This window comes from Neopsephotus bourkii, unplaced genomic scaffold, assembly GCF_033783945.1.
Source record: "Neopsephotus bourkii isolate Nb327-2 ecotype Australia unplaced genomic scaffold, CSIRO-AGI_Nbou_v1 NB_1615, whole genome shotgun sequence".
Taxonomy (NCBI): domain Eukaryota; kingdom Metazoa; phylum Chordata; class Aves; order Psittaciformes; family Psittacidae; genus Neopsephotus; species Neopsephotus bourkii.
Genome location: NW_026902090.1, coordinates 7,125,899 through 7,148,929, shown reverse-complemented (window position 1 = coordinate 7,148,929; position 23,031 = coordinate 7,125,899). Strand labels below are relative to the sequence as shown.

Genomic DNA, 23,031 nt, shown 5'->3' with positions numbered 1-23,031 from the left:
AAATGCCATTCAGCTTGCCTGTCTGGGTTCAGGCTAGGACAAGCATGCTGTTCTCCCCAGCCAGCTCCGAAAGGAGAGCCTCAGTAACATGGCAAAGCTCTAAGTCATGGAAAGAGCACCAAAAAGAAGAGGTGGGGCTTGACCTGGAATGTGCAAAAAGGAATGAATAAGAGAAAAATATGCATGGGTAAAGGAGAGAGTAAAGAGGTGGCCTGCAGGAGGAGAAAGGAAAGGGTAGACGGGATCAGGGAAGAAAGGCTCAGGCTTCTTTCCCCGTTGACATATTCTGCTCCAAGCACCCATGTGAAGCCACTCAGGAGGTTGTCCTGGTCCTGTCCCCTCCATGTCAGACTGTGGCTGGCAGATAACAGTGAGGCTGGGCAGGGAGTTAAACCTGAAAGCAGACAGACAAAGGCCAAAGACCAGCAGGATGGAACAAGTTATGGATCCATCTGGAGCCTACAACAGAACAGATCTGTGTTTGCAAATGGTTGGGGATTGCCCTTACTTGATGTATTTGCAGCCCTGGTAACTAGATCTGACCCGGGTTAAATGTGGGAGAAAACCAGTCAGTGCATCTACTGAAAAACTGACTGTCCCAGCTCTGCTTTTTAATGCTTACAAATGACTGTGAAGCTAAACCATATACAATCAGCCCAAATAAAGTCAGAGAAGAAAGCAGCATGGACAACTTGCAAAGCAGAATAGAAGCTCATAACCATTTCTCCTTCCTCTTATTTGTCTTCCTGGCTCCAGCACCTCCTCTGCCAGTGCATTATCTACATTATACCCCTAGCAGGAGCTCCAGTGTTGCTCAGACTTCTATGCATTTTTAGACTGACTCAATGATGTCTTAAGAAGTCCATTAAAGAAATAATAATACTCACACAGCACTAGAACCTGAATGAGGAAATGCTAAATATCAACAGTAAATACTTAAACACGAATATTTACTGCAATTACAGAAGAAAGAGAGCACTGTGAAGCCCAGTTTGTGCAATGCAGATACTGGGAATGGCCTTGGCACAGTCCCTGTGCTGAACATCTCAGTCACTGCCAGGGACAGTGGTGGCTTGCTAGGTTGTGCCTAAGAATGGCAGTGTTCCTGGATGGAGAACTGGAGCACTCAGTGCATCTGTGTCAGTGTCCATGATCCATGTGTCTTCTGGTGTGCCAGGGGGCTCTGGAGAAGTGCTGCAAAGCCCTTGGAGTCCACTGCACATGGGAGTGTGGAGGAAGGACTGGGGATCGTGGAGAATCACCCCGGAGAGCTCCTGTTGTAGAAGAGAAGTGCAGAAGTGGGATAAGGGCTTTTGGACCAAGGGATAAGCTCACATTCGGTCCATTACAACCCAGGAAGCATCCTCTTAAGTCATCAGATGTTAGAGGCTGTGGGGTGGAGGTCAGAACTCCTGGGATCAGGTAAAGAGCACAACATTGGACCCACTTATCTAAGAACTTCCCACTACAGGCACAGGACCACCTCTGGAGGGCTAGAGAGTCACCAGTTCCTCCCAGCTATAGAGAGGAAAGGCAATGGGGAGGCTTTCACACCATGGAAAGCACTGAAAGCAATAGGGGTAGTGTCTCACATTCCAACAAAGACAGCTCCCTCACATTAAAAAGGAACCAGAGATTTCCACCTTGGGGGTCAAGGAGGGATTGTGACAAAGGCCACATCAGCACCAAGACCCAACCACCAAACAGCTGCCCAAGAGTTACAGCCACATCTCTGCTCAAGGGTGGGAGATGTGGGATCCCTTCAGAGGGGCTGGCAGACCAGACGGCGTCTGCTGTGGTTGCTGTATCTGCTGATCCTTACTGCTCTCACAGTGAGGTCCTTCCCAGCCGTGGCACTCACACCGGTAGCTCCCAGGCCCAAGGATACATACGCCCTGGTTCATGCATGGGTTGGGCTTGCAGAGGTTCACGGGGCTTTTTGCTTCTGCAACAGACACAAGCAGAAAGCAGGCTCAGGTGCATCTAGCATTAACAGCTAGGACACATGTTCAGATTCATCAGGAATGCTGCAAAAGTATCAGGAACTATCTATCCCAAACACCAAAAAATGTTACCTAGGGCTGAAGAGATTGGAAAACCACATTAACATGGCAGAGGATGCAAGCTCAAAAACCCTGTCTTGCCACAAAAGACAAACTCCTCTGTGTTTAACATAAAGAGGAAGAAGAACGGCTTTGCTAGATGTTTTAAACTGGAGAACACTCCTAATAAATGACAATTCCTAATGACATGGTTTAGTGCTGGACTTGGCAGTGCTGGGGGAACAGTTGGACTTGATCTTAAAGGTCTTTTCCAACCCAGCTGATTCTATGATTCTAAAGCTTAAAGTATGGCAATACGTTAGGCTGCCTATCAAAGAAGAGCACAGTGGAGCATCTTCAGAGCTCTGCACTGAACATGTGAGCACTCTAAGTCCCCGCATCCAGACACTGCCAATACAGAGCAAGACATACGCCCTCCTCCAAGCAGTTAACAACCCCAAAAGCCACTGGAGTTCAAACCCCATTTTGCCCTGGAGAGAACCTGAGTTCCCACCAGTGAGGAGCAAGGACAAGAAGTCAACCGTGAAGCAAGGGTGGCATGAATGGGAAACAACACAGGAAACATTCCTGTGCTGCTTTCTAGAGGCTCAAGAGAAAAGCCTGCAACTGCAGCCCAAGTTGTTGTTATCCCTGTTCATATGAGGTATGTGACAGCTTTCCTAACCCTCTTAACACCACAGAGCCCAGCTGTCAGCAGGGCTGGCAGTGTTTCATGCTGCCTTCCTGCAGCTACTTTAGGTTAAATAGCAGCATCCCGGAGGGATTTGCTTCCAGTCTGCTGGCAACACCACTGCAGTGTTGGTAAGGGTGTGAAATTCCTCTGCTGAACAGCTATGTGGGGTAGAGAGCGGAGCTCCTACCCTTGCTCTTTGCTCTGTGGTAGAAAACACATGGAAGGCATAGGAAAGGGGGGAAAGGAAAGGGTATTAATTCTATCCTCTTCATCAGGAAGGTTACTACAGCTCACCACATTTTGTTCTTGCTCTCCCTGTACAGGTAACGACATGCACATGAACTCTCAACCTGTACCTAAGCTTGGCAAAATTATCATTGACATCCAGGCTTTTGACAGTCAAATCCTAGATCTGAGACATCTCAGTCTTTAGTTCCTGTTGATTTTATATGGAGCCAAGTTGGGTTCATCAACATTGTCATCGTGGGGCATCTCAGATGGGGTCCTGCCTGACACTATATCCCCAGGGAGGGACACTTCTGCTTTCACTGTAGGTGAAACTCAAGCCTACTGTTAACACCGTATCACCTGAAATAAGCTTCTTCCACTTGAGGGATTATAACCTTTGATGATTTCAAGAGTCTGTGTTTCCATTAATCAGATTCATAGACATTTAATGCTTAGGATCTTTTCTCCTTGCCCCAGATCTCTGTTTTATGGTCTCTCTTCAGCTGAGCCTCAGAATAAACGCGATATTGCAGGTGTCCAGAGGCAGGACCTCTTTCTAAATGCTTTTATCATGAGTCATAAATATTTTTTATGCCCTTTCACAGACAATGATTTTGTTATTGAGCCTTGGACTTGGGAGCAGAAGGCTGAATGAAGGGTTTATCTCCACATCGCCCTTGGTCCCAGCCTATCTAGTGCAAACAGTGATTACCTGCACATGAAATGAAAGCAGCAATTCAGTCTCAGGAAATGATATGTTATTACCCTGACTCATTGAACCTTGCCATCTTTTCCCTTTCATCTGTGGCGCTGTAGTTAATTTCATGGTACAGTACATTGTTTTTGTAATAACACAGCTGAAAATACCACTGCAAAAGGAGCACACTGAAAAGCTCCAGGTAGAAACCATCTGCAGAGCCTGCCAAGAGACCAGCTCCTCACCCCAAAGAGACAGTGCTTTAGTTCTTTCTAACCCTGAAGGAGCCACGGGCATGCCCAGAGATAAAAAGGACCTTTGATAGTGCTGAAGCTCAACGTGCTTCTTCATTTGATCTTACAAACAAGTTAAAACATAACAAAAGCAAATAGCTAGATGTTAGACTATTCTGAATGAGAAACAAGGCATGGCATCTTAACTAGAAGCACTTTGGCCACTACTAATGTCTGCAAACCAGGGCTGCTATGCTTTCTGAAGAGCTGATTTTCAGTGAACACAGGTGCTCACATTCAACACTGTTGGCTGTGGAAACGTGTCCCATTAACCCCCCCAATAACCCTGCAGGGGGTACACCAATGCATAGCAAGTTCTGCAGGTTTAAAGCAACCTCAGAAGAAGAATAAACTTCTTTTTCTTCCATGGAAGGCAGAACCTAGGCCTGGCAGGGCTGGAAACAGCCACTCACACTAAGCCAAGTCTCACCCAGTGAGTTCCTAGTTGGTTCCTATTCCTACAGAATTGCTTTGAACAGCCATCAGATCTTTATGCCATAGTTTGCCCACCTGTAAAAGGCAAAAGGCAGTATTGAGCTTACTTGGTAAAGCATTAGAAAACCTACAGTAACAATGCCTGGTGGCACCAGCATAAAGAGCAAGGATGGGATGTTCTCTCACCTTCACAGATTCTTTCGATGATAAGGTCTTGGTAATACTGCAGGTCCTCATAGGAGGAGATGTGGACCAGGTAGTTGGGAGACCCAGCAACCCTCAGCAGCGTGTCTCTCTCTGCATCCCCAATGGCAACCACAAACACCAAGATGCCATTGTGCCTCAGCTGCTGAGCTGGGCCAGCCGCATCCTCCATGCCACCTCCACTTGTGAGCAGCACCACCACCTTGTTGACACCAGGTCTTGCTCCTTTCTGCACTGTCATCACATCACCATAAACATGCAGCAAGGCGCTGCCAGCAGAGCCCGAGCCCCCGAGGAAAGGCACCTGGTCGATGGCTTGGAGGACAGCAGAATTGCTTGTGTGGGTGTCCAAAGCGAACACAGTGTGAGCTCTGCTGCCATAGATCACAAGGGCAATTTGGGTGACATCACGGTTGATGCTGAAATGTGAACAGCTGCTCCTGATAAAGGCCCTCAGCTGCAGGAAATTCTCCAGGCCAACTCCGGATGAAGCATCCACCACAAATGCCAAGTCAAGAGACTGCGCCTGGCAGCCTGGATAAGAGAGTGGAAACACAGGATTTCTCAGAATATATATGTACCCTTTTCTGACCAAAAGAAGTGTTCAGAAGGGGAAAATGGTGGGCAAAATTCATCACTGCTGATCACTGAAGGGTGATCTACAAGCCTTTCACACCAATAAGCACATACCCACCACAAAAAGCAGGGATGGAAGGTTAGTCCCTGGATCTATGACTGACACAAACAAAACAAGGACATTCATCCTTTTGTCCTTCCCTTGTCCCCAGTGGAGCTCAGAAGACCTCCTCGTGGTTTGACAAACTCATCCCACAGTGAGTCTTACCTCCAGGATTGTCCACACTGCAGATCCTTCTCTGCAGCTCCGGGATCCTGTTGAACAGCTCCTGGGGATCAGAGTAGACAATTGTCTGCTTTGGACTGCCAGTCACCTTGGTCAGCTCTGCTCTCATGAAGCTGCTGCCTACACCAATCAAGAAGAGGTCTTGGTCTCTTGCGTACTTGGCAGCTTCTTCCACTGGATCTTGGGACTTGGAGTCAGTGAGCAAGACAACCACACGTGGGATATCACCCTGCATGTCTGCAAAGGCTGGGGTGCTCCTGAAACCGTGCTGTGCAATGTACTGCAAGGCTCTGCCCGTCAGGGTTCCTCCTCCACTGAAATTCAAAGCATCAATCCTCTTCATGAGACTGACAGCATCCTTGTGTTGCTCCACTTCAATGGGTACCCTAACACTGTTATCGTACTGGGCCACTCCCACGTTCATTGGTGAGTCCTGGCCCATCACTCCTTGGAGGAACCTCTTGAGGAATGCCTTGTAGCGCAGGAACCCTTCCAGTGTGACTGCTGACGAGCTGTCCACCAGGAAAAGGAGAACCACGCTGCACTCCAGGCTCAGCTTTGGTGCTGAAAAGGGAGGTACCAATTTGTCATTGACAGGGCAACAAGACAAGCCCTGTGGTGTGGAGAAGGGACATGGTGTCCAATAGCCTAAACTGGTTTGCCAAGCACGCCATAAGCTGGAGGACACCTGTGCCTGGAGCATGCTTTATTTTAGTTGGATACCACACGAGGCTTTAGAGACAGGAAATATCCATGGGAGTCTGGGGGATTCCTGAACTTTCGGATGGCAAACTTCAAACTAAAAATGACAGCTCCTCTCACTAAGTACTCTGGGAAAACCATCCCAAGTTTTCCAGAGAAAGGAGAGAGTCCAAGCACCAGCCCCTTTTCTTGTAACATCCTGGGACATTTTAAAGTGGGAGCTTTGAATGTGGGGGAAGCAAGTACAAAGCATGTCCTGAAATTGGGACCTTCTTGGATTTCTTACATTGAACCCCCAATATCAGGAGTCCCTCTTCACCCCATGTGCTCAGGGAGAGAACCAACAGCCATACCTATGTGTCTGTCCCAGTTTCTCTGTTCTGCTCACATGGCACCTGCATTTAGACCCAAAGGCAGCCACACCAGGATGAAACTGTCAGTATTGGTGCTCTCCATATCCACAAGGTTTCTGAGCAGTGAGACCCAGTCACTGGGACTGACACAGACATAACCACCATAAGACAATCATGGAAACATAGAAAACCAGGTTGTAAGGGACCTCTGTGATCGTCTGGTCCAACCCTTATAGAATCATAGAATAAACTCATCCTGTCTTCTGGAGAGAAGCCCAAAGGCTGCAGCCCAACCCCAGTTGTCCCCATGGCCATGCAACAGACACCACAAAGGGCAGGATTTAGCCAACAGGGAAGGAGGAAGAGTGCAGGTTTACACCTACCGCAGTGGATGTCTCCTCCATACCCCACTGGGCACAGGCAGTGATATTTGTCCAGTCCCTCTGGGACACACGTGCCCCCATTCTGGCATGGCTGGGAGTCACAAGGATCTAAACGGGATCAGAGAAAGGAGTCAGCAGGGAGCCTGTCCCTTCCCATCTGTGCCACCAGTGGAAAAGGGGTCTCTTGCTGCAGAGTGTGAACTAACACAGGGCCACGTGCACCCTCACCTCCATAGCAATTTCATTTTGGGATGGCTTTCCAACAGTCAGTGTTGGAAATCAGGAGCTCACTTCATTTCCTTTGGAATAACACCAAGGAAGTTACATTCATGTACATATAGGATTGCTAAAAGTCAAGCAGCTTGGTCAGATTTACACCGGCAACAAAAGGATGAGAGTGTGGCCTGCTGCTTGGGCAATGTTGTACTGACAAAGAAAATTAAGCCACTTTCACCTGAATCAGCAAAAAGATGGAGTTAAGGGCAGAACTGAAGCACCACAGCTATTTTCATAGTCACAGAAACAGGCTGGCAATCAGCAAGGGTCAGGTTCCCTGCTAAACTGACCATGGTACCAAGTGAATGAGTGGAGGCATCTCACAGCATACTCCTCTGGCTGGAGAGCAGTGACTCCTGGCAGGCATTGGGAAGCAGCACAAGCCTCTACCCCAGAGACACAAACAGATGAGGATTAACTGGCTCCTCAAGTGGAAGGAGAAATGACAGGGTGATATTTTAATCCAAAAGACCTCAGGTTACAGATACCCATGACACAAAAAAAAAAAATGGATGTAACATCAACTTCTTGCTAAGGATGACATTTTCTCACTCAGTACAAGATTTTTAGAGATAAAACACCTTTCCTTTCATTCTTTTCATTCTTTATTTTAGTCTTTTTGCTGTTTAGTTCTCATCTTTCCTGCTTTGTAAATAAAAACTTTCAAAGGCTAAATCCTACCTGGACATACAGTTCGGAAGCATCTGGATGGGTGTTTTATCAAGACCCTCTTCCACCTGAAACAAAGAATAAAACCTACCATGAATTCAAAGATGAACAAGGTATCTTCCAGATTGACCTCAAGGTTTTTTCAATGGAACAGATTTTCTTTGAAAACACAGTTTTTCAAAACAAGTATTTCAAAAGAAAATGTCCATTCTGCATGGGGTGGCAAAAGAAAGAAAGAGAATTTCATCAAATCTACTCTTTTGGCTCAAATTCTATAAAAATGTTTTACATTTAAAGATTATGGATGTATTTTTCAGGCTCCAAATTAATTTTTTGTTATTGTTACTGCAGAAAAAATGTCACAGTTTTTATTCTAAATTTGAATAAAACAAAAAAAATTTACAGCAGTGAGAATTTGTCATCCAGTGTGAATTCTGGCATCTGATTTATCCACCTGTAACTAGTGGACAAGCAAGGTTTAGAGTGGGAGGAAATCTTCAGTCTTCAGCTGTGCCTCCCAGTGAGATTTTTTAACTTCCTCCATCATTTCCCTTCCCTAAGGTGACATGAAATAAACCCAAACCCTAGAGGACAAATGTATATTTGCCCCATGTAAGAAGGCAGGTAACATTGGCTCCTGACAGTGAGATGATTTCTGCTTGTTCTCATCCGTGTTAATGATGTTTCTATCTATCTAATACCTGCAGCTTCACTATGCCACTGATTTTCCAGTGCCCTACATTAGGGCTGCTCAAACTTGCAGCCAACTGTGGCCAACACCATCACAACTGGGATGTCGTAGACAAGCCACAAGTTGCTCTGCTTTCCCACACTGGCTGTAGAGCACAAGGATCTGGAAACACTCACAGACATTAAGACAAGCCTGAAATTATCCATACAGTCATATCCATGCACAGACCATTATGCACAGCCCAGATGCAGGGTGATTTCCAAACATGAATCTGACTGCCTGGTATTAAAACAAACACACAAAACATCTCTTCAAAGGAAAAACAACCCCCCCACACCAATTTCTGCACACCACCACTTGCACTCAGCTGCTTTTATCAGCAATGAGCACAAAGCAGCCTTTCCCTTCACAGCTCATTTTTTAAAGCATTTCTCCCACTGTGTCGACTACAGTGACAATGTTATTTGAAGGACCTGACATGGTTTATGGGTTTTCAGCTCCAGCCTCCTCTCTCTGAGCAAGAGGACATTTCCCCCATGTAACTCACTGCCATTGACCTGATAATGCAGCTCTTTGTGTTCATTCTGGTTTTGGCACTGCCGCACCAGGGGTATTTTGCCAGTGACTGGAACCTCTCCATAGGAGAACTCTTCCCACGTCCCCCCAGGGCAGCCAAGCAAAGGAAAAGGGGTTTCTGCAAGGAAGAAAGCCTGAGTGGATGAAACCAAAGCAAGCACCAGTGCAGGGAGCCAGACCTAAAAACCTCTGCAGCAGAATCAGTGCAGAGATGTAAACTCCAAAGCATCTCAGTTCAGCAGACAGGTAACCAGCCCCAAATCCATTTTCTAATATTCATGGTTCTCTTGGGCTAATTATCCTCTTAGCTCCTCCTCTTACCCTTTGCTTCACATATAAGTCAATGGTCAGGCCAGGAAGAGCTTCTTCCTATGTCTAGGGACCATGTTTGCACCAGTCTTCTGAGCGATCTTCATCACCATAAAGAATTAAGGTCAGATAAAAGCCTCATTACTGTATCTCTCATGTTCTTTCAGCCCCACTCATTTCTACAGTTGTGGTGTCCAACTCACCTGTAGAAAGGGCACAGAGAAGCCCCCACTGCATTTGGCTGCTTTGAGCCTTTCCAGCACACATAGTTTCCAGCCAGCTCTTTCACAGTCTCCAGGGTGCTGCGTTCACAAGGGTGGGATTCAACTCTGCAGCCTGTAGCAAAGAACAAATGCAAACTTGGGTCAATGCAGGAAAATGCAAAGTCTCTATGGGAGTGAAGCACCATTCCAAAATGCATTAGCCTTCCTCATCCACCACCAGCAGCAGACCAGACAGGGATTCACACAGCCTCTAGAGACTCCAGAAGGGAGTTTTCCTGTTGACAAGCTCACCAGCCTGTCCCACTTTCTGGATGCTCACTATTCATCCTGCTTTGCTTCTCTATAAAACTCTCACTGCTGAGTTCAGATGTCAGTGACAAATTTTCAGTCCCTTTGGTGCCTTCATGATGGAATCATGGAATCAACCAGGTTGGAAAAGACCTTTAAGTTCATCAAGTCCAATCTCTACCCCAGGACTTCCATGGTCACCACTAAACCATGTCACCAAGGGCCTTATCCACACGGTCTGTGAATGCTTCCAGGGATGGTGATTCCACCACTTGGAATCACCAGCATGCCATCCAGTTTGGCCACCAGGATCAGGATAACTCAGAGCATAAGACCTGCTAATTCCTTTGTATGCTTTCTGCCACCACCTCATCTTCCTCACTCAGCGACATGGTTCAAGCTCAGAGCATGGACCTGAAGAAGGAGCCAGGACAAGGGGTTACCTGGAGTGGTGGTGCTGCAGACAGAGCCAGTGAGGGTGCTGTACAGGCCGTTGGCAGCATCATCAGCATCCCCAGCAAAGAGCACATGCTTCTCAGTGGGCTCAGTAGCCAGCACGTGCAGCTCCTCCCACCTGCAGAACAAGGGGGTGTTCAACCACTTAGTTATCCCCAAAGAACTGAGTATCAAAACAGACCTTGTGCAGTGAACAGAGAGCTGATGCAGAACCATGACACCCTTCAAACAGTTTTCAAAGGCTTTGTGTGTTTAATCTCAGGCAAGTCAATGGAAGAGCTTTCTTCACAGTATCGAAGTATGCAAGAGAGTGGAAGGGACCTCAAAAGATCATCTAGTCCAATCCCCCTGCCGGAGCAGGATCACCTAGATAAGGTTACACAGGAACGTGTCCAGGCAGGTTTTGAATGTCTCCAGAGAAGGAGACTCCACAACCTCCCTGGGCAGCCTGTTCAGTGTTCCGTCACCCTCACTGAGAAGTTTCTTCTCAAGTTTAAGTGGAACCTCTTGTGTTCCAGTTTGTACCCATTGCCCCTTGTCCTATCATTGTTTGCCACTGAGAAGAGCCTGGCTCCATCCTCGGGACACTCCCCCTTTATATATCTTCAACACTAGTTCTCCTACACCAGCAGCCAAATCAGCATTTCCTCCATTTGTTAGCCCACAAATCCTCCTTTTCTCTTTCCAAAGCTCCCATGAGGCACAAGGCCACCCCTTCCTCACCAGAACTTGCCATTTGGCTAGCTAGACCTCCATTTCCCACTCTACGGGAGGTTTCCTACCTTGGAAACTTGATTCCCACTGCGAAAACCATGATGTGTCTGTCCTTCACCTGCATTGCAGGCATCGCGATGCTGCCCTGGGACTTGCCATCCGTAATGATGATCAGGACTTCAGGGACACTCGAGTTTCTGCCACCAGGGAATCCCTTGCGGAGAATGTACTTCAGAGCCCGACCTGTCTCTGTGCTCCCACCTCTAGAAAGAAGGGAGATAAAATCAGAACAGTGGGAAGCAAAGCTCTTCTCTTGCTATTGTATTTACCATTTGAATTTCAAACTTCCACCCTCTGGTAATGGGGAATTTGGTGTATTTCTGCCTGTTGCCACACCACACATCCACAGAGATGTCTAACCCTGTCATCTTCCTATCAATAGGTCGCATCTACTCACCCTTGCCTCTCTCATCTCCAACAAGACTTCTAACACACAGCAGAGTGTTTCTGCAGCTGGAGCAAGAACCAGAGCTCTCAGATATTTATTTCCAGTTTTGACAAATGTCTCAACTGCTTCTGGTCTTCCATCTAAAAACTGCAGTCACTTCATCCAGAATTCACCAGAATTATATATAAAACAATCATTTGTATCAGGCTGAGGCAGGAATGATGACACTATAGCCAAACACTGCAGTTTTATTTAAGTAAAAGCCATGAGTAACCCAATAGAGACCTTGGAGAGGAGGCAGGAGATGGTCTCACCTCTGCCTTGCAGGGTAGACTGTGCAGCTGGGCCTAAAGATGAAATCGACCCCAGCTGCCCCAACTCCCCATCCATCTCCTACACTTGGAGATGTAGGGTACCCAGGCAGCCCCTGGTGCAACCAACTTAAGCTTCACATCAACCCCCTACTTTCTGCATCCCATCAATACCAGGCTAAGACCTTGCTACAACACAACACACTGGGAGAAAGCCTTTCATTTCCTGTAAAAATCAAGGGCAACCCACACTGGAAGCTCTTCAGCTGCTGTCGACAGCTTTGACCCCTGCCTACAACTCACTAACTCTTTTTGGTGTTGGAGGAATAAACATTTGCTTATCTCAAAGGGGTAAATCCTGCATTGACATGAGTCTCCCTCTTCCATTCTTGGTAGTTCTCCATCTGCACAAGGTGAGAGGTCTGTAATGTGCCATGCCTGACTGGATGTTTGATACCAGAGAGAGCCCAGTTCACTGGGAACTTGCTCCAGACCTGTTGATAACGAAACCATGAGATTGGAGGAGACATTTCCAGCTGTCTTCTACCAAGGAGCTGTGCTATAGGTCACTTCCTATAATCACCTTTTAGAGCTGCTTTCATAGCCATTCAGAGCAAGCAAGGAGAACCAAACCACAAGTGTTACTCATTTCTTGGAGGCATCATGTTGTCCCATCCCATTTGCTTTCTGAACATCCATCCTTTGCTTTAGCACCTGATTCCTGATTCACTTGTTCAAGGAAAGCATTTGATCGTGCCCAAGTTCATCATTTCATGCTCATTTCATACTGTGCTCATAGCACCTCCAAATGTGCCATTTCCTGACCAGATGTCAGCAGCTGTCAGATGCTTCAGTGAAAAGTGCTGTGCATGGGGGAAAATACACTGTACATAGTCAGTCTGATGACTGAATCGCGATAACTCAGCTGTGCCCATATGAGCCCTGAGGGTTAGAAAAACTTAATAAAGAGTCTCTGCACAAAAGGTCCTTAAATTCAGTTTCTTACCAGTTTTCACTGGTTTTGACACAGTGGGTGTACGTTTAAGGCATAACTCCAATGAGGATTTTCTGAAGCTGAAGGAGATGTGGATTTTGCCTGCTGCCTTTCCTCCAGGACAGCGCTAAGAAGGTTTTTCTCCTGTAACCAGTCATTGACTTGTATGAAAGAAATTCATAAGAAGTTCAGCTTCTGAGATTACTGCCAAATGTGGTTGGGTTTGGCCAATGAATTCAAAGGCCGATTGGACAGGATTCACAGAGAGAGACCAGCAGGCTCCAAATAAATCACAGACGCTTCGCTTTAGTCTGGTGCTGCCTCCTTTCAAGTGCTCTCAGCTCCACACCCGGAGCACAAGGCTGAAGTCAGGAAACGCCTCGTTGGCCAAAGGCTCATCAGAAGCACATCAAGAAGCCTCTCAACCGAGATGTCAGACACACAGGTTTTTCAGAAGCCAACTGGAATCCATCTGTAGCTGTTTTATCTGCTTTGAAATGTCAGCTTTTCATTTAAACTAGATGGAACAGCCAAGCACAAGGTCATGCTTTGTGTTTGATCTGTCAGCATCCATGCGTTCTCATCAAGGAATTTCAGTGCCAGACACCAAACACTGCTCCGCTTTCTCTGTTCTCACTGACTTTCAGCCAACAGCCAAAGAGGAGGAGTGTAGCTTGTTTTCTGGGAAGTTTTTCCTTTAATGTTACACAAGAGGTTTCCTTGATTTGATAAACTTATCAAAAGAAATGCAACAAAACCAGCCAATTGGTCTTGCTTGAAAAAGTCAGAAGTGATCCCATTTGCTCGCACTATGTACATCATGCTGAGAGTAGCAGGCATCCATGAGAAACGCAGAGCTAACATTAACCTTAACTCAGATGAGCTGAAGGAGTAGACTCCCACAGGCCACACCAGTACCTCAGCTATCATCAAAACAAGAGTTATTTGGGGGTGGTTGTCAGATCCTTCCTAGATCCAGAAGTATTTTGCAGAGATGAAGAGTTTGGATTTGGAGAGGCTCTAAGGACAGGTCTTTTCTGGCTTCTGGCTCCATTTCCTGAGGTCATGGGAACACATCCAAGTCTTATCATCAGGAACAAAAAAGGTTTCCCTCTGAAAACCTGATCCTGTTGAATTCAGCAGGTACACATGCACATATATCTAGGGACCAGGAATTCACCACTACATAAGACAAAGGAAACTGTAACCACCAAAACCATGTCCTACCTTTGCTCAGGCATGCGGGAACACCACACTTGCGTTTCCCTGGAAGCACGTAACCTACTGCCCAGCACAAATGGCCAGAACAACCCACCAGGAGAGTCATGGAAAATTCTCCCTATTTACCATGTTACAGTGTGACATTGAAAACTCTCCCTCCCATCAACTTCCATCAACAAAGCCGGACCAGGTTTTAGCAGGCTGTGGATTATGGACCACAGTGCTCATCCACCTTCCTCCCTGAGGGCATCACATTGGTGTATGCACAGCAGGGGTGGAGATGTCCTGACCTCAACAAACTCCCAGTCCAGAGATCATTCATAGCCCCAAAAAGGAGCTGTAAAATAAGCTGACCTGAACACAATCCTCTTGATTCTCTCTTTCACATCTTGTTTGGTTAGATACGAATCCAGTGGGAATTCAAGGTGAGGAGTTGAGCTGAACTGTATCAAACCCACGCGGACCTAAAAGAAAAGGTTGAAGATTATGAAAGGTATCTGTGAGATTCTAAATGAAGTTCAACAAAGAGCTCAGACCACAGCATCTCCTATGCAGACTCTATGCAAGGCAAAATAGTTCATCAGCAAACAACGTGAGCCTCTGCTGCAGTCACAGGCAGCTCAGGATCTATATTTATCCATTCAGAGCAGCAAGGAGCCTCAAGCACAGTAAGTTCATAAATAACACCTCTTACACCAAGCCAGTTATATACTGCACAGCAATCTTCCCATTACTAAAAGCAGCTCCCTCTGGCATTGAGCACAGCAGGCAACACAAACCAATTATTTTTCCACTACCTCCTCTAAAACTGTTTTCTGTCATTGAAAATGCAAATAGACTGAATTGTCTGTACTGGGCAATACAACCAGGATGTTTCACTGCAGCCTGACAAGAAGTTTCATGGAATGTGACAACTTCAAAGGTGAAAAAAATGCTGATTTTCAATCTATAGGCCTATATTGCAGTCTAGTTGAAGGCATCCCTGCTCATTGCAGGGGCGTTGAACTAGATGACCTTTGAAGGTCCCTTCCAACCCAAACCGTTCTATGATCCTATACAAGTCTCTACTCTCAATCAATGTAATACAAGCCATGAAAAGGGAATGTCCATTTAACCTGAGCCACCCAGCATCTCTCAAAGCCTCACGTGTGCACTGTGACCCCTTGCCATCACTGCCAGGCTGCAGCAAGCTCCCGGTGCTGTGTGGTTGTAAGCTGAGATCTGAAAGGTGAAAGATTTCTTACATAAGAAAATGATGAAGGGGAATGGTGATTTCAGCTTCCAAAGGATCCTGCCACAGGGGCAGAGCAGCAGCTTCTGGTTTTAGGCCCTGGAGCAGTGGAGGCAGTTGGTCTGGAGGATGGTTTTGGGTACAAATCTAAGCATCCCTGCCATGGGAATCAGGAGCAAACACAAGAGCTGCCTCTGCTCCTTTGCACCCAGGACTCTCTGGAAAATCAGACATGGACCAAGGGTCCCCAAAGCTGCAGCAGGCTCAGACCCACCCCCTGTCCTGCCTCAGGCTCCTCGTCCTGCTACACAGAGACCTTGCATCCCTGCTACAATATTCCCAAATACCTGCCAATTATTTGGAAAGGCTCTGGCAGGGAATCAAGTACAAAAAGCACCCCAGCTTTCTCCAAGGCCCCTGACTAAGATGCCTTGCAATGAACATTTTCCCTTCCAGTCATTTTAATCTATGAGCATCGAAACCAAACTAAAAATCAGTAAAAAACCCCACCCAAATTATAACCTTTAACCTGAAATATTATGCCTTTTTCTCAAGACCAAATGGAACTGCTTAAAATCTATGGAGAATCAAGAAGTGTCCTCTGATCCCCCCTGCTTCACAAACCTCCACCTCATCTTTCTGGATGGTAGCTGCTAGGTTGAATGCTGCAGTTTCACTCAGCACGTTATCACTGGCCTTTCCACGCACTGACAAGTTGTTTGATCCTAAAATGAGACATTCCTGACACTCACCCTGTCTGGGTGGATGTCCAAGGCATCACAGAGCTTGCTTGCGAAGCGCTTAGACCTTTCAAAGCTTCCTTTGCCAATGCTGTAGGAGCCGTCCAAGAGGAAAAGGACATCTAATGAAGCAGAGCACTGCATCACTAGGAGAAAAGATAGACACTCTGAAACTGCACCTTATTAGTCTCACTGTCTGGAAACAGATAGCCAGGAGCAGAAAATCCAGACAAATAGTTTTACAGAGGACAGACACAACCCAAAGCCTGGATGCACTCCTGCTCTGGCCTGCACTGGTTCAGCCTTGTCGTGGTTTAAGCACAGGAGTGTTTTTTGCTAGCAAAACCCTGAATATATAGTTAGGATTTTCTAATAGCAGATTACAAGGGATTGAAAGCTGTAAAGCATTCCCTTCTGGGTCACTGGCTCTTCTAATGGGGCAACCAGCCTTGCCCTGGAGCACTGCACTGGGGATGAGCTGGAGCACAGTCTGCCCACCAGCACTGCCCCAGCTTGTCAGCCTTGCCCTCACTGCTGGTCTGGATGTGGAGATGCAACAACCTGGGTGCTGAGGGCAGGCACTAACCACAGCTGCCTGCTTAAGCATGCACAGAGAAAGCTGCTGTGCCTCCATCCCAGTGTGGGCTTGGCATGGGGCCTTGGAGACCAGGCTGGATGGGGTTTTGAGCAATCTGCTGTAGTGGAAGGTGTCCCTGCCTGTGGCAGGGGTTGGAACTGGATGAGTTTAAGGTCTTTTCCAACCCAAACCAGTCTATGATTCTATACCTGCAGCCCACCGAAGGGCTCTTGGTGATGTGCATCAGTGAGAAACATCCAAATAGAGCACATCAGGATGGAAGGTCTGAACTGAACACACAGTGCTGAGGATGGGGGCATGCCTGACATAGGAGAACATGTAATTTATCACTTGACAGGCAGACAGTAGGAAATAATAGCTAGCAGGAGAACGCACGATACAGACTGTGAGTAACCAATTGAGTGTACATCAAGGGAGCTGTAGGTGAACATGGTTTGCTGGCAGCCAGAGCGCAGCCCTCCCTATTCACTGCAGTGTGGCTGTTGCTGGCTTCACAGGCTGAACAAATTACCCACAGGAGAAGTCTAATCGAGTCTGTGATTAAACACAGCTCCTTAAACCAGGATTGCTTGAAACAGGCTCTGAAGGAACTGACAAACACCAGCCAGGTGGCAAATAACCAATATGGCAAAACCAGAGCAGGTCGCATCCCAGAAGAGCTATTACCAAGGAGGGGGGGAAACCAGGCTAGGGCAGAAGCAGCCACAATGCTGTGCTTGCCAGAGCATTACAGACTGAATGAGATCCAGTAGACAAACAGATAAATTTAGGGGGGGAAAAAGAAAAAAAAAAGAAAGGAATTCAGAAAAAAGAAAAACTTGCTTTAAAATGAACTTACACTGCCCAGCAGCTGAGATCTTGCTGATCATCTCCTGGTCAGCATGAATCTCTTGTATACCCCACACCAGCAAAACTGTGGGATCAGACGGACAATCAGCCATCAACACTAAAAACTGCTTTAGTAAAACCAAACATGCAGGCTTTAATCTGGAGCAGCAGAAACGCTGGCTTGTGGGAGAGATTTCACATTTGCAATGAAGTATCTGAAGGGGGCCTATAGGGATGCTGGGGAGGGACTCTTCATTAGGGACTGTAGTGGTAGGACAAGGGGTAATGGGTTAAAACTTAAACAGGGGAAGTTTAGATTGGATATAAGGAGGAAGCTCTTTCCTGTTAGGGTGGTGAGGCACTGGACTGGGTTGCCCAGGGAGGTTGTGAATGCTCCATCCCTGGCAGTGTTCAAGGCCAGGTTAGACAGAGCCTTGGGTGATATGGTTTAGTGCGAGGTGTCCCTGCCAATGGCAGAGGGGTTGGAACTGGATGATCTTAAGGTCCTTTCCAACCCTAACTATTCTATGGTTCTATGTGTGTCTATGGGAGGAAATTCCTTCTGGCAGGGACACAGAGAGCATGAAAGATGCCAAGGACCCGCAGCACAGGAGACAGTTCTCTGCTCACTGCATGCAAGGACACAGTGCAAGAATGACAGCTAGGCCAGGCTTTGGCTTCAAAGATTACAAGCATAAGCAATGGAGACACCCAATAACTGCACTGGAGGCATTAATGAGCTTTTAATATCACAACAACATCAGCTTTTCCCATATCAATAGACACTTCACATATACAGATGTGCAAATTCTCAGCAAAGCTCTTCCTCCAGGTATTATTTTCTCCCCTTCTATGTGAAGCTCTTTCAGAGATTTATGGGTAAACCTCCTGGAGAGGTGCTCATCTGGCCCTCATTCCTCAGAGCGAAGAACTCCAGAGACAGGGAAGCATCCGAGACAGAAACCACCCATGAAAAGCGGCAACTTCAAACATACCTTGGGAGAGCAGGAAAACACAGATGGACCCACATGACACGAGGCTCATGGTGACAAATCTGAAAGAAAAATAAAGGAGAGGAATATTGATCCAATGCCTAAGGCTGGATTCTTTACCTGCAGTTGATCATCTCCTTGCTGGTTGTCGCATGGGATGAGTTCAGATGAGTTCTGAAGAGCAAAGGCAAGCCCTGGGGAGGAGGGTGGGAAACAGATAGAAGGAAAATACAGGAAAATGAGGAAACGATGGAAAAGAGTCTCCCTGTGCACCCATCTCCTGTCCTGTTCAGGCTGGAGAAAGCAGGCTTCCAGGGGAGGGAGCACCCAACCACCCTCCTCTCCTTCCCTCCATGGCCACCCAGACCTCTGTTCTCCTCCTCATCACTGCACCTCACTCTCAAAACTGAATTCCATCAAGGTCCCTGCTGCCCTCAGGGAGCCAAACACAGCTCCTTTGGGGGCTCACTGAGCATGGTGCAGAGCAATGTCCCTCTGACCCCACCATCCAGCTGAGACATCCCTGCCTCAGCCAGCGCTGCAGCCCATCATTGCGGGTCTTCAATAACACTCTTTCATGCCTTATATCTTCCAAGGACTGGCTTTCTGGGGAGACGCTTTCATGCACAACTGCCCAGCAAAGCCCATTTCCTGCTCATTTCTCCTTTGAAATCAGCAAGGCTGCCATCACATCGCAGATGGACTTCAGTGACACTTTCAAGCATGCACACATTTAGACCAAGCACGCCTGGCTCAGCTATGGCTTTCTAGTTAAAGCATGTGTATTTATTTTTCCTCCAGATTAAGAGCACTGGGTGCACTCACTAGAGCAAATCTGACCAGATTCATGCTGGGTCTCTGCCTCTCTCATTACAAAAGCAGATTTTCTCATGGAGTTACAGATGAATACATGCATTTCTTGATAACCACCTCTATTAACCAAGTGTTTTCCTATGAAAATAGAGAGGGCTTTTGCCCAGGGAAGACTTGCCTCTGCAGCAGAGGATATGTTTAATAAGCAGGTTGGAAGAACTGATGCTTCTTAGTGCAACCACCAAAACAGGCACATTCCCATCGCTTCAGGTGTCAGTTCTTTGTAATGTGGCAAACCTCATGAGTCAGGGCAGCAGTAGTCAGGGAACAGCTTCATGGAGTGTCCTCACATTGCCTATCCCAGTGCAACCCTCAACTGCTATTGCCCTGGACACATCTACGTTAGCTCCTGTAGGAAGGAACATACTAGTCTGAGAAAGGTTCCTCTCTCTGTCTCACTGTTTGACATTGGACTTAATGTTCTGTGCTGGCATCTCGCTTCCTCAGTTTCCCCAGTCTTTAAGATTGGGTACCACTATCCCTTGTGCTTCCGTAGGTGGGAAGACCTCATTTACACAGATGAGCCCCCAGGGACACATAAAACTTTAAACCCCAGGACACAAGCCAAGCTTTCAGCAATGGAAACTTCTCCTCTGGGCAAGGTTTTCTATTCAGAGGAGCACATGAGACACCTGAAGTGACGGGCTTGTCTTGCCCTAGAGCATCAGTCTGGGACCCTTTGCTCTGCTAGGGGTACCTCTAGCACCTACCACAGACACCAAATGGTCGGACCCATTAAGCCCATGCCTGCACCTCAACACCCCTCACAGACAAGGCAAGGCCCTGCTCAGTTACCTGCATGGGGCCATAATAAAGAGGGGAACTGGGAAAGCATCATTAGGGATTATAGACACAATAGCGCTCTGTGTCTTGCAGCTCTTTATGCAGTACCAGGTGCTTTACAAGCATCACTCTTCAACACATCCTCCTAACACCCCCAAATTAACACTGCCAAATTAACAGACCCCAAGCTTGCTTAAGTAAAGGGGGGTAAACACAACACATGACTTCATCAAGGAAACCCTTGTGTCCCTCAGTAGCTTCAAGCCCTGGCACATGCCACAGAGGTAAGGTCATCCTTTCGCCATGCCCCAAGGACTTTCTGTCTAGCAGCTAATTCCAATGCACACAACATCCAAAGGAGGACAAGCTTCTGCCTGCAACCAGATGTGACAGATGTGAGGGGATTTCAGGTTGTTTTCATTATAGAACGTTGACAGGTTGAGATATTTCTACAACTTGGCCTTATCTTGGGCTTACATCAACTAATTTGAAGGATGAATTCTTTGTCTTTCAGTCCAGTTAGACTCTCAGCATCAGGAACTGAAAGAAAACTGCATCATCACCCGCTGCTCATCAGCGTTACCCCAGGATGTTCAGACAGCAGCTTTGCTGGGGGTGCTGTGGTGAGTGAAGGAGTTTTTCAGTTCATCTTTCTAGTCATTAAGAAAGGAAAATTCAGAAGTATCTGCATTAATACTGAGTCAAAATAACCTCTTCTTTTAACCATGATTAGTCAAAAGTTGTATTTTTTGTAACCAGATTCTCATGTATATACAATCCCACCTTATGTAAAGCTGAGTAAGAGCATAGCCACACGTACCTTATAGGGAGGAGTAAGACAAGAGGGGTAGAGGTGGAGAAAGCCCCTCTTGACAAGCGCTTCCCAACATGGCTTTCACCATCTGCAAAACGTCTCACCTTCCTTATTCTTACTACTGGGACAGACCCAAACCTTGATCTGAAAACACAGTGAACCAACACCAAGGGGTTGCTCATCTGGATGTTGACCCATGTCCGACAGCAGAGCTGTGCCTATATCAGGGCAAGTACCTGCCTAAAAGGGATCTAAAACATAGCATGGGCTGGAGTCTCTAAAGGAAGGGAAGGGAAAGGGCTAGCAGCTGATGTAATGTATCTTGCCAAACTTGCCTGGAACAAAACACCACCATGAGATGCTATCCTGTTTATATCTATATGAGCACATCCCTTTTTCACAGTGTGTTACTCGAACAGTTATCATCATGTACACTAATTTGGAGCAAACATTACTCTTCTACTGGGACAAGTAGGAGATACTTAAAATCACCAGTTAGCTGCTGTAATTGACTACCGCCTCTTCTCATCTCAAGAGACCTGGCTTGCAACAAAAGGCATTTCCAGCTCATTTTTCAAGCTGACCACCTTTTATTTAATAATAGGGGGGAAAGCAGGAATTATTATGCTGTATATTCATGGAAGTATGTTCTCAACAAGCCAAACAAGCCCCTGTCACTGTAGCTGTAACTCCATAGCTCCGTTCAGTCGGCCTGGGAGGATGTGGACCCGCTTGCTGAGGGGACCCACTGTTCCCCTGATGTTTAGGTGTGAGGTGAGAAGGGAGGAGGCCAGTTTTGCTTCCCCTTCTCTCAGCCTGTTTTCCGTAAGCCAATTTCACTTTTCCTTCTTGCCCAGGCTTGGATGCAGTTGGACATCTCTATTGGGAGCTCTGGGTGTCCACTCTGCCCAGCCACAGGAACAGGAGTCAGAACCGAAAGGAGGCAGAGGAAGCTGACAAGGAAATGTTTCACTTCTCCTTAAAACAAACCACACAAATTCCAGTCCCAAACTTCTGACACTTTTTTCTCCTCAAGCGATAAGATTTAATTTCCATAAGATGCTCTGCAAAACCAGCTTGTTTGTTCACCCCCCTGTTTCTGCATGGAGGAACAGTTGTGACAGCGCCTTTTCCCCTTGTGCAATAAGGGCTCCTGTATCTAAGAGACTTAATCTTGCTGCATTCATAGGGGGTACTATCAAAATCAGCACACATCCATCAGGTATGACCCACAAGCGCTCATGCTACTGACTTTGCCTGTGGCAAAGCAGCAGGAGTGTCTCTGTGAATGCCTCGTCTTTCTTACCTTTTGCTGGATGCCACATGCAAGACCACCCAAAGGAGATGGAGCCTGTCTCAGCATTGCAAGCACTCAGTACTTGTGTGCAACAGCAGGCAGCCAGCACTGGTACTGGGAAGAAACGTATGGAGTGGCAGAGAAAAGGGGTGCAACAGATCTGGGGTAACTTAGGAGAAACCAATAGCATAAGGAACTGAATATGCCAATAGTGTAATTATACTGAGGCTATGAAAGAACGCAGGTAACTTGGTCACATACCCACTGAGAACTGCTAATTCAAGGCAATGGATTATGGTGCAATGATTGTGATTGTCCCTGTTGCCCCTCGCTGTGCAAATCTGTGGAGGCTACAGCTGGGGCCAGACACTGCCTTGCACCAGCCAGAAGCAATCCCACCTGAGACACATCAACTACTGATGTGCCCACATCGTGTGCAGGTGTGAATGGTTCACAAAGAATGAGGGTGCTCCCTGCTCCCTTAGAATCATAGAATAGTTAGGGTTGGAAAGGACCTCAAGATCATCAAGTTCCAACCCCCCTGCTATGGGCAGGGACACCTCGCTCTAAACCATATCACCCAAGGCCTCGTCCAACCTGGCCTTGAACACTGCCAGGGATGGAGCATTCACAACCTCCCTGGGCAACCCATTCCAGTGCCTCACCACCCTAACAGGAATTTCCTCCTTATATCCAATCTAAACTTCCCCTGTTTAAGTTTTAACCCATTACCCCTTGTCCTATCACTACAGTCCCTAATGAAGAGTCCTTCTCATGCACATCAACAAGACATCTGCCTGCTTCA

At 46.9% G+C, this 23,031-nt stretch overlaps 1 protein-coding gene across 1 annotated transcript; it reads right to left on the bottom strand.

Moving 5' to 3' along the window:
- Positions 1 to 756: 756 nt before the first annotated feature.
- Positions 757 to 19,766, bottom strand: VWA2 (von Willebrand factor A domain containing 2). The gene is made up of 14 exons (XM_061372391.1): positions 19,732 to 19,766; positions 18,463 to 18,521; positions 17,478 to 17,552; positions 16,054 to 16,187; positions 14,425 to 14,534; positions 11,165 to 11,359; positions 10,370 to 10,500; positions 9,618 to 9,750; positions 7,851 to 7,906; positions 6,894 to 7,001; positions 5,438 to 6,019; positions 4,576 to 5,127; positions 1,823 to 1,945; positions 757 to 1,274 (listed from the first exon to the last, which is right to left on the bottom strand). The coding sequence occupies exons 1-14, from the start codon at positions 19,764 to 19,766 to the stop codon at positions 1,141 to 1,143; spliced, it is 2,427 nt and encodes an 808-aa protein (XP_061228375.1). The 3' UTR covers positions 757 to 1,140.
- Between the last annotated feature and the right edge of the window lie 3,265 nt (positions 19,767 to 23,031).

Bases quoted from the DNA above. Each gene is read 5' to 3' on its own strand.
- VWA2 (XM_061372391.1), bottom strand. From the start codon at position 19,766: ATGCCAGCACAGAACATTAAGTCCAATGTCAAACA. The intron at 16,188-17,477 runs GTAAGTTCATTT...CTTTTCTCCTAG, and splicing joins GATCTCAGCTGCTGGGCAGT to TGATGCAGTGCTCTGCTTCA. The intron at 10,501-11,164 runs GTAGGAAACCTC...CTTGTTCTGCAG, and splicing joins GTGGGAATCAAGTTTCCAAG to GTGGGAGGAGCTGCACGTGC.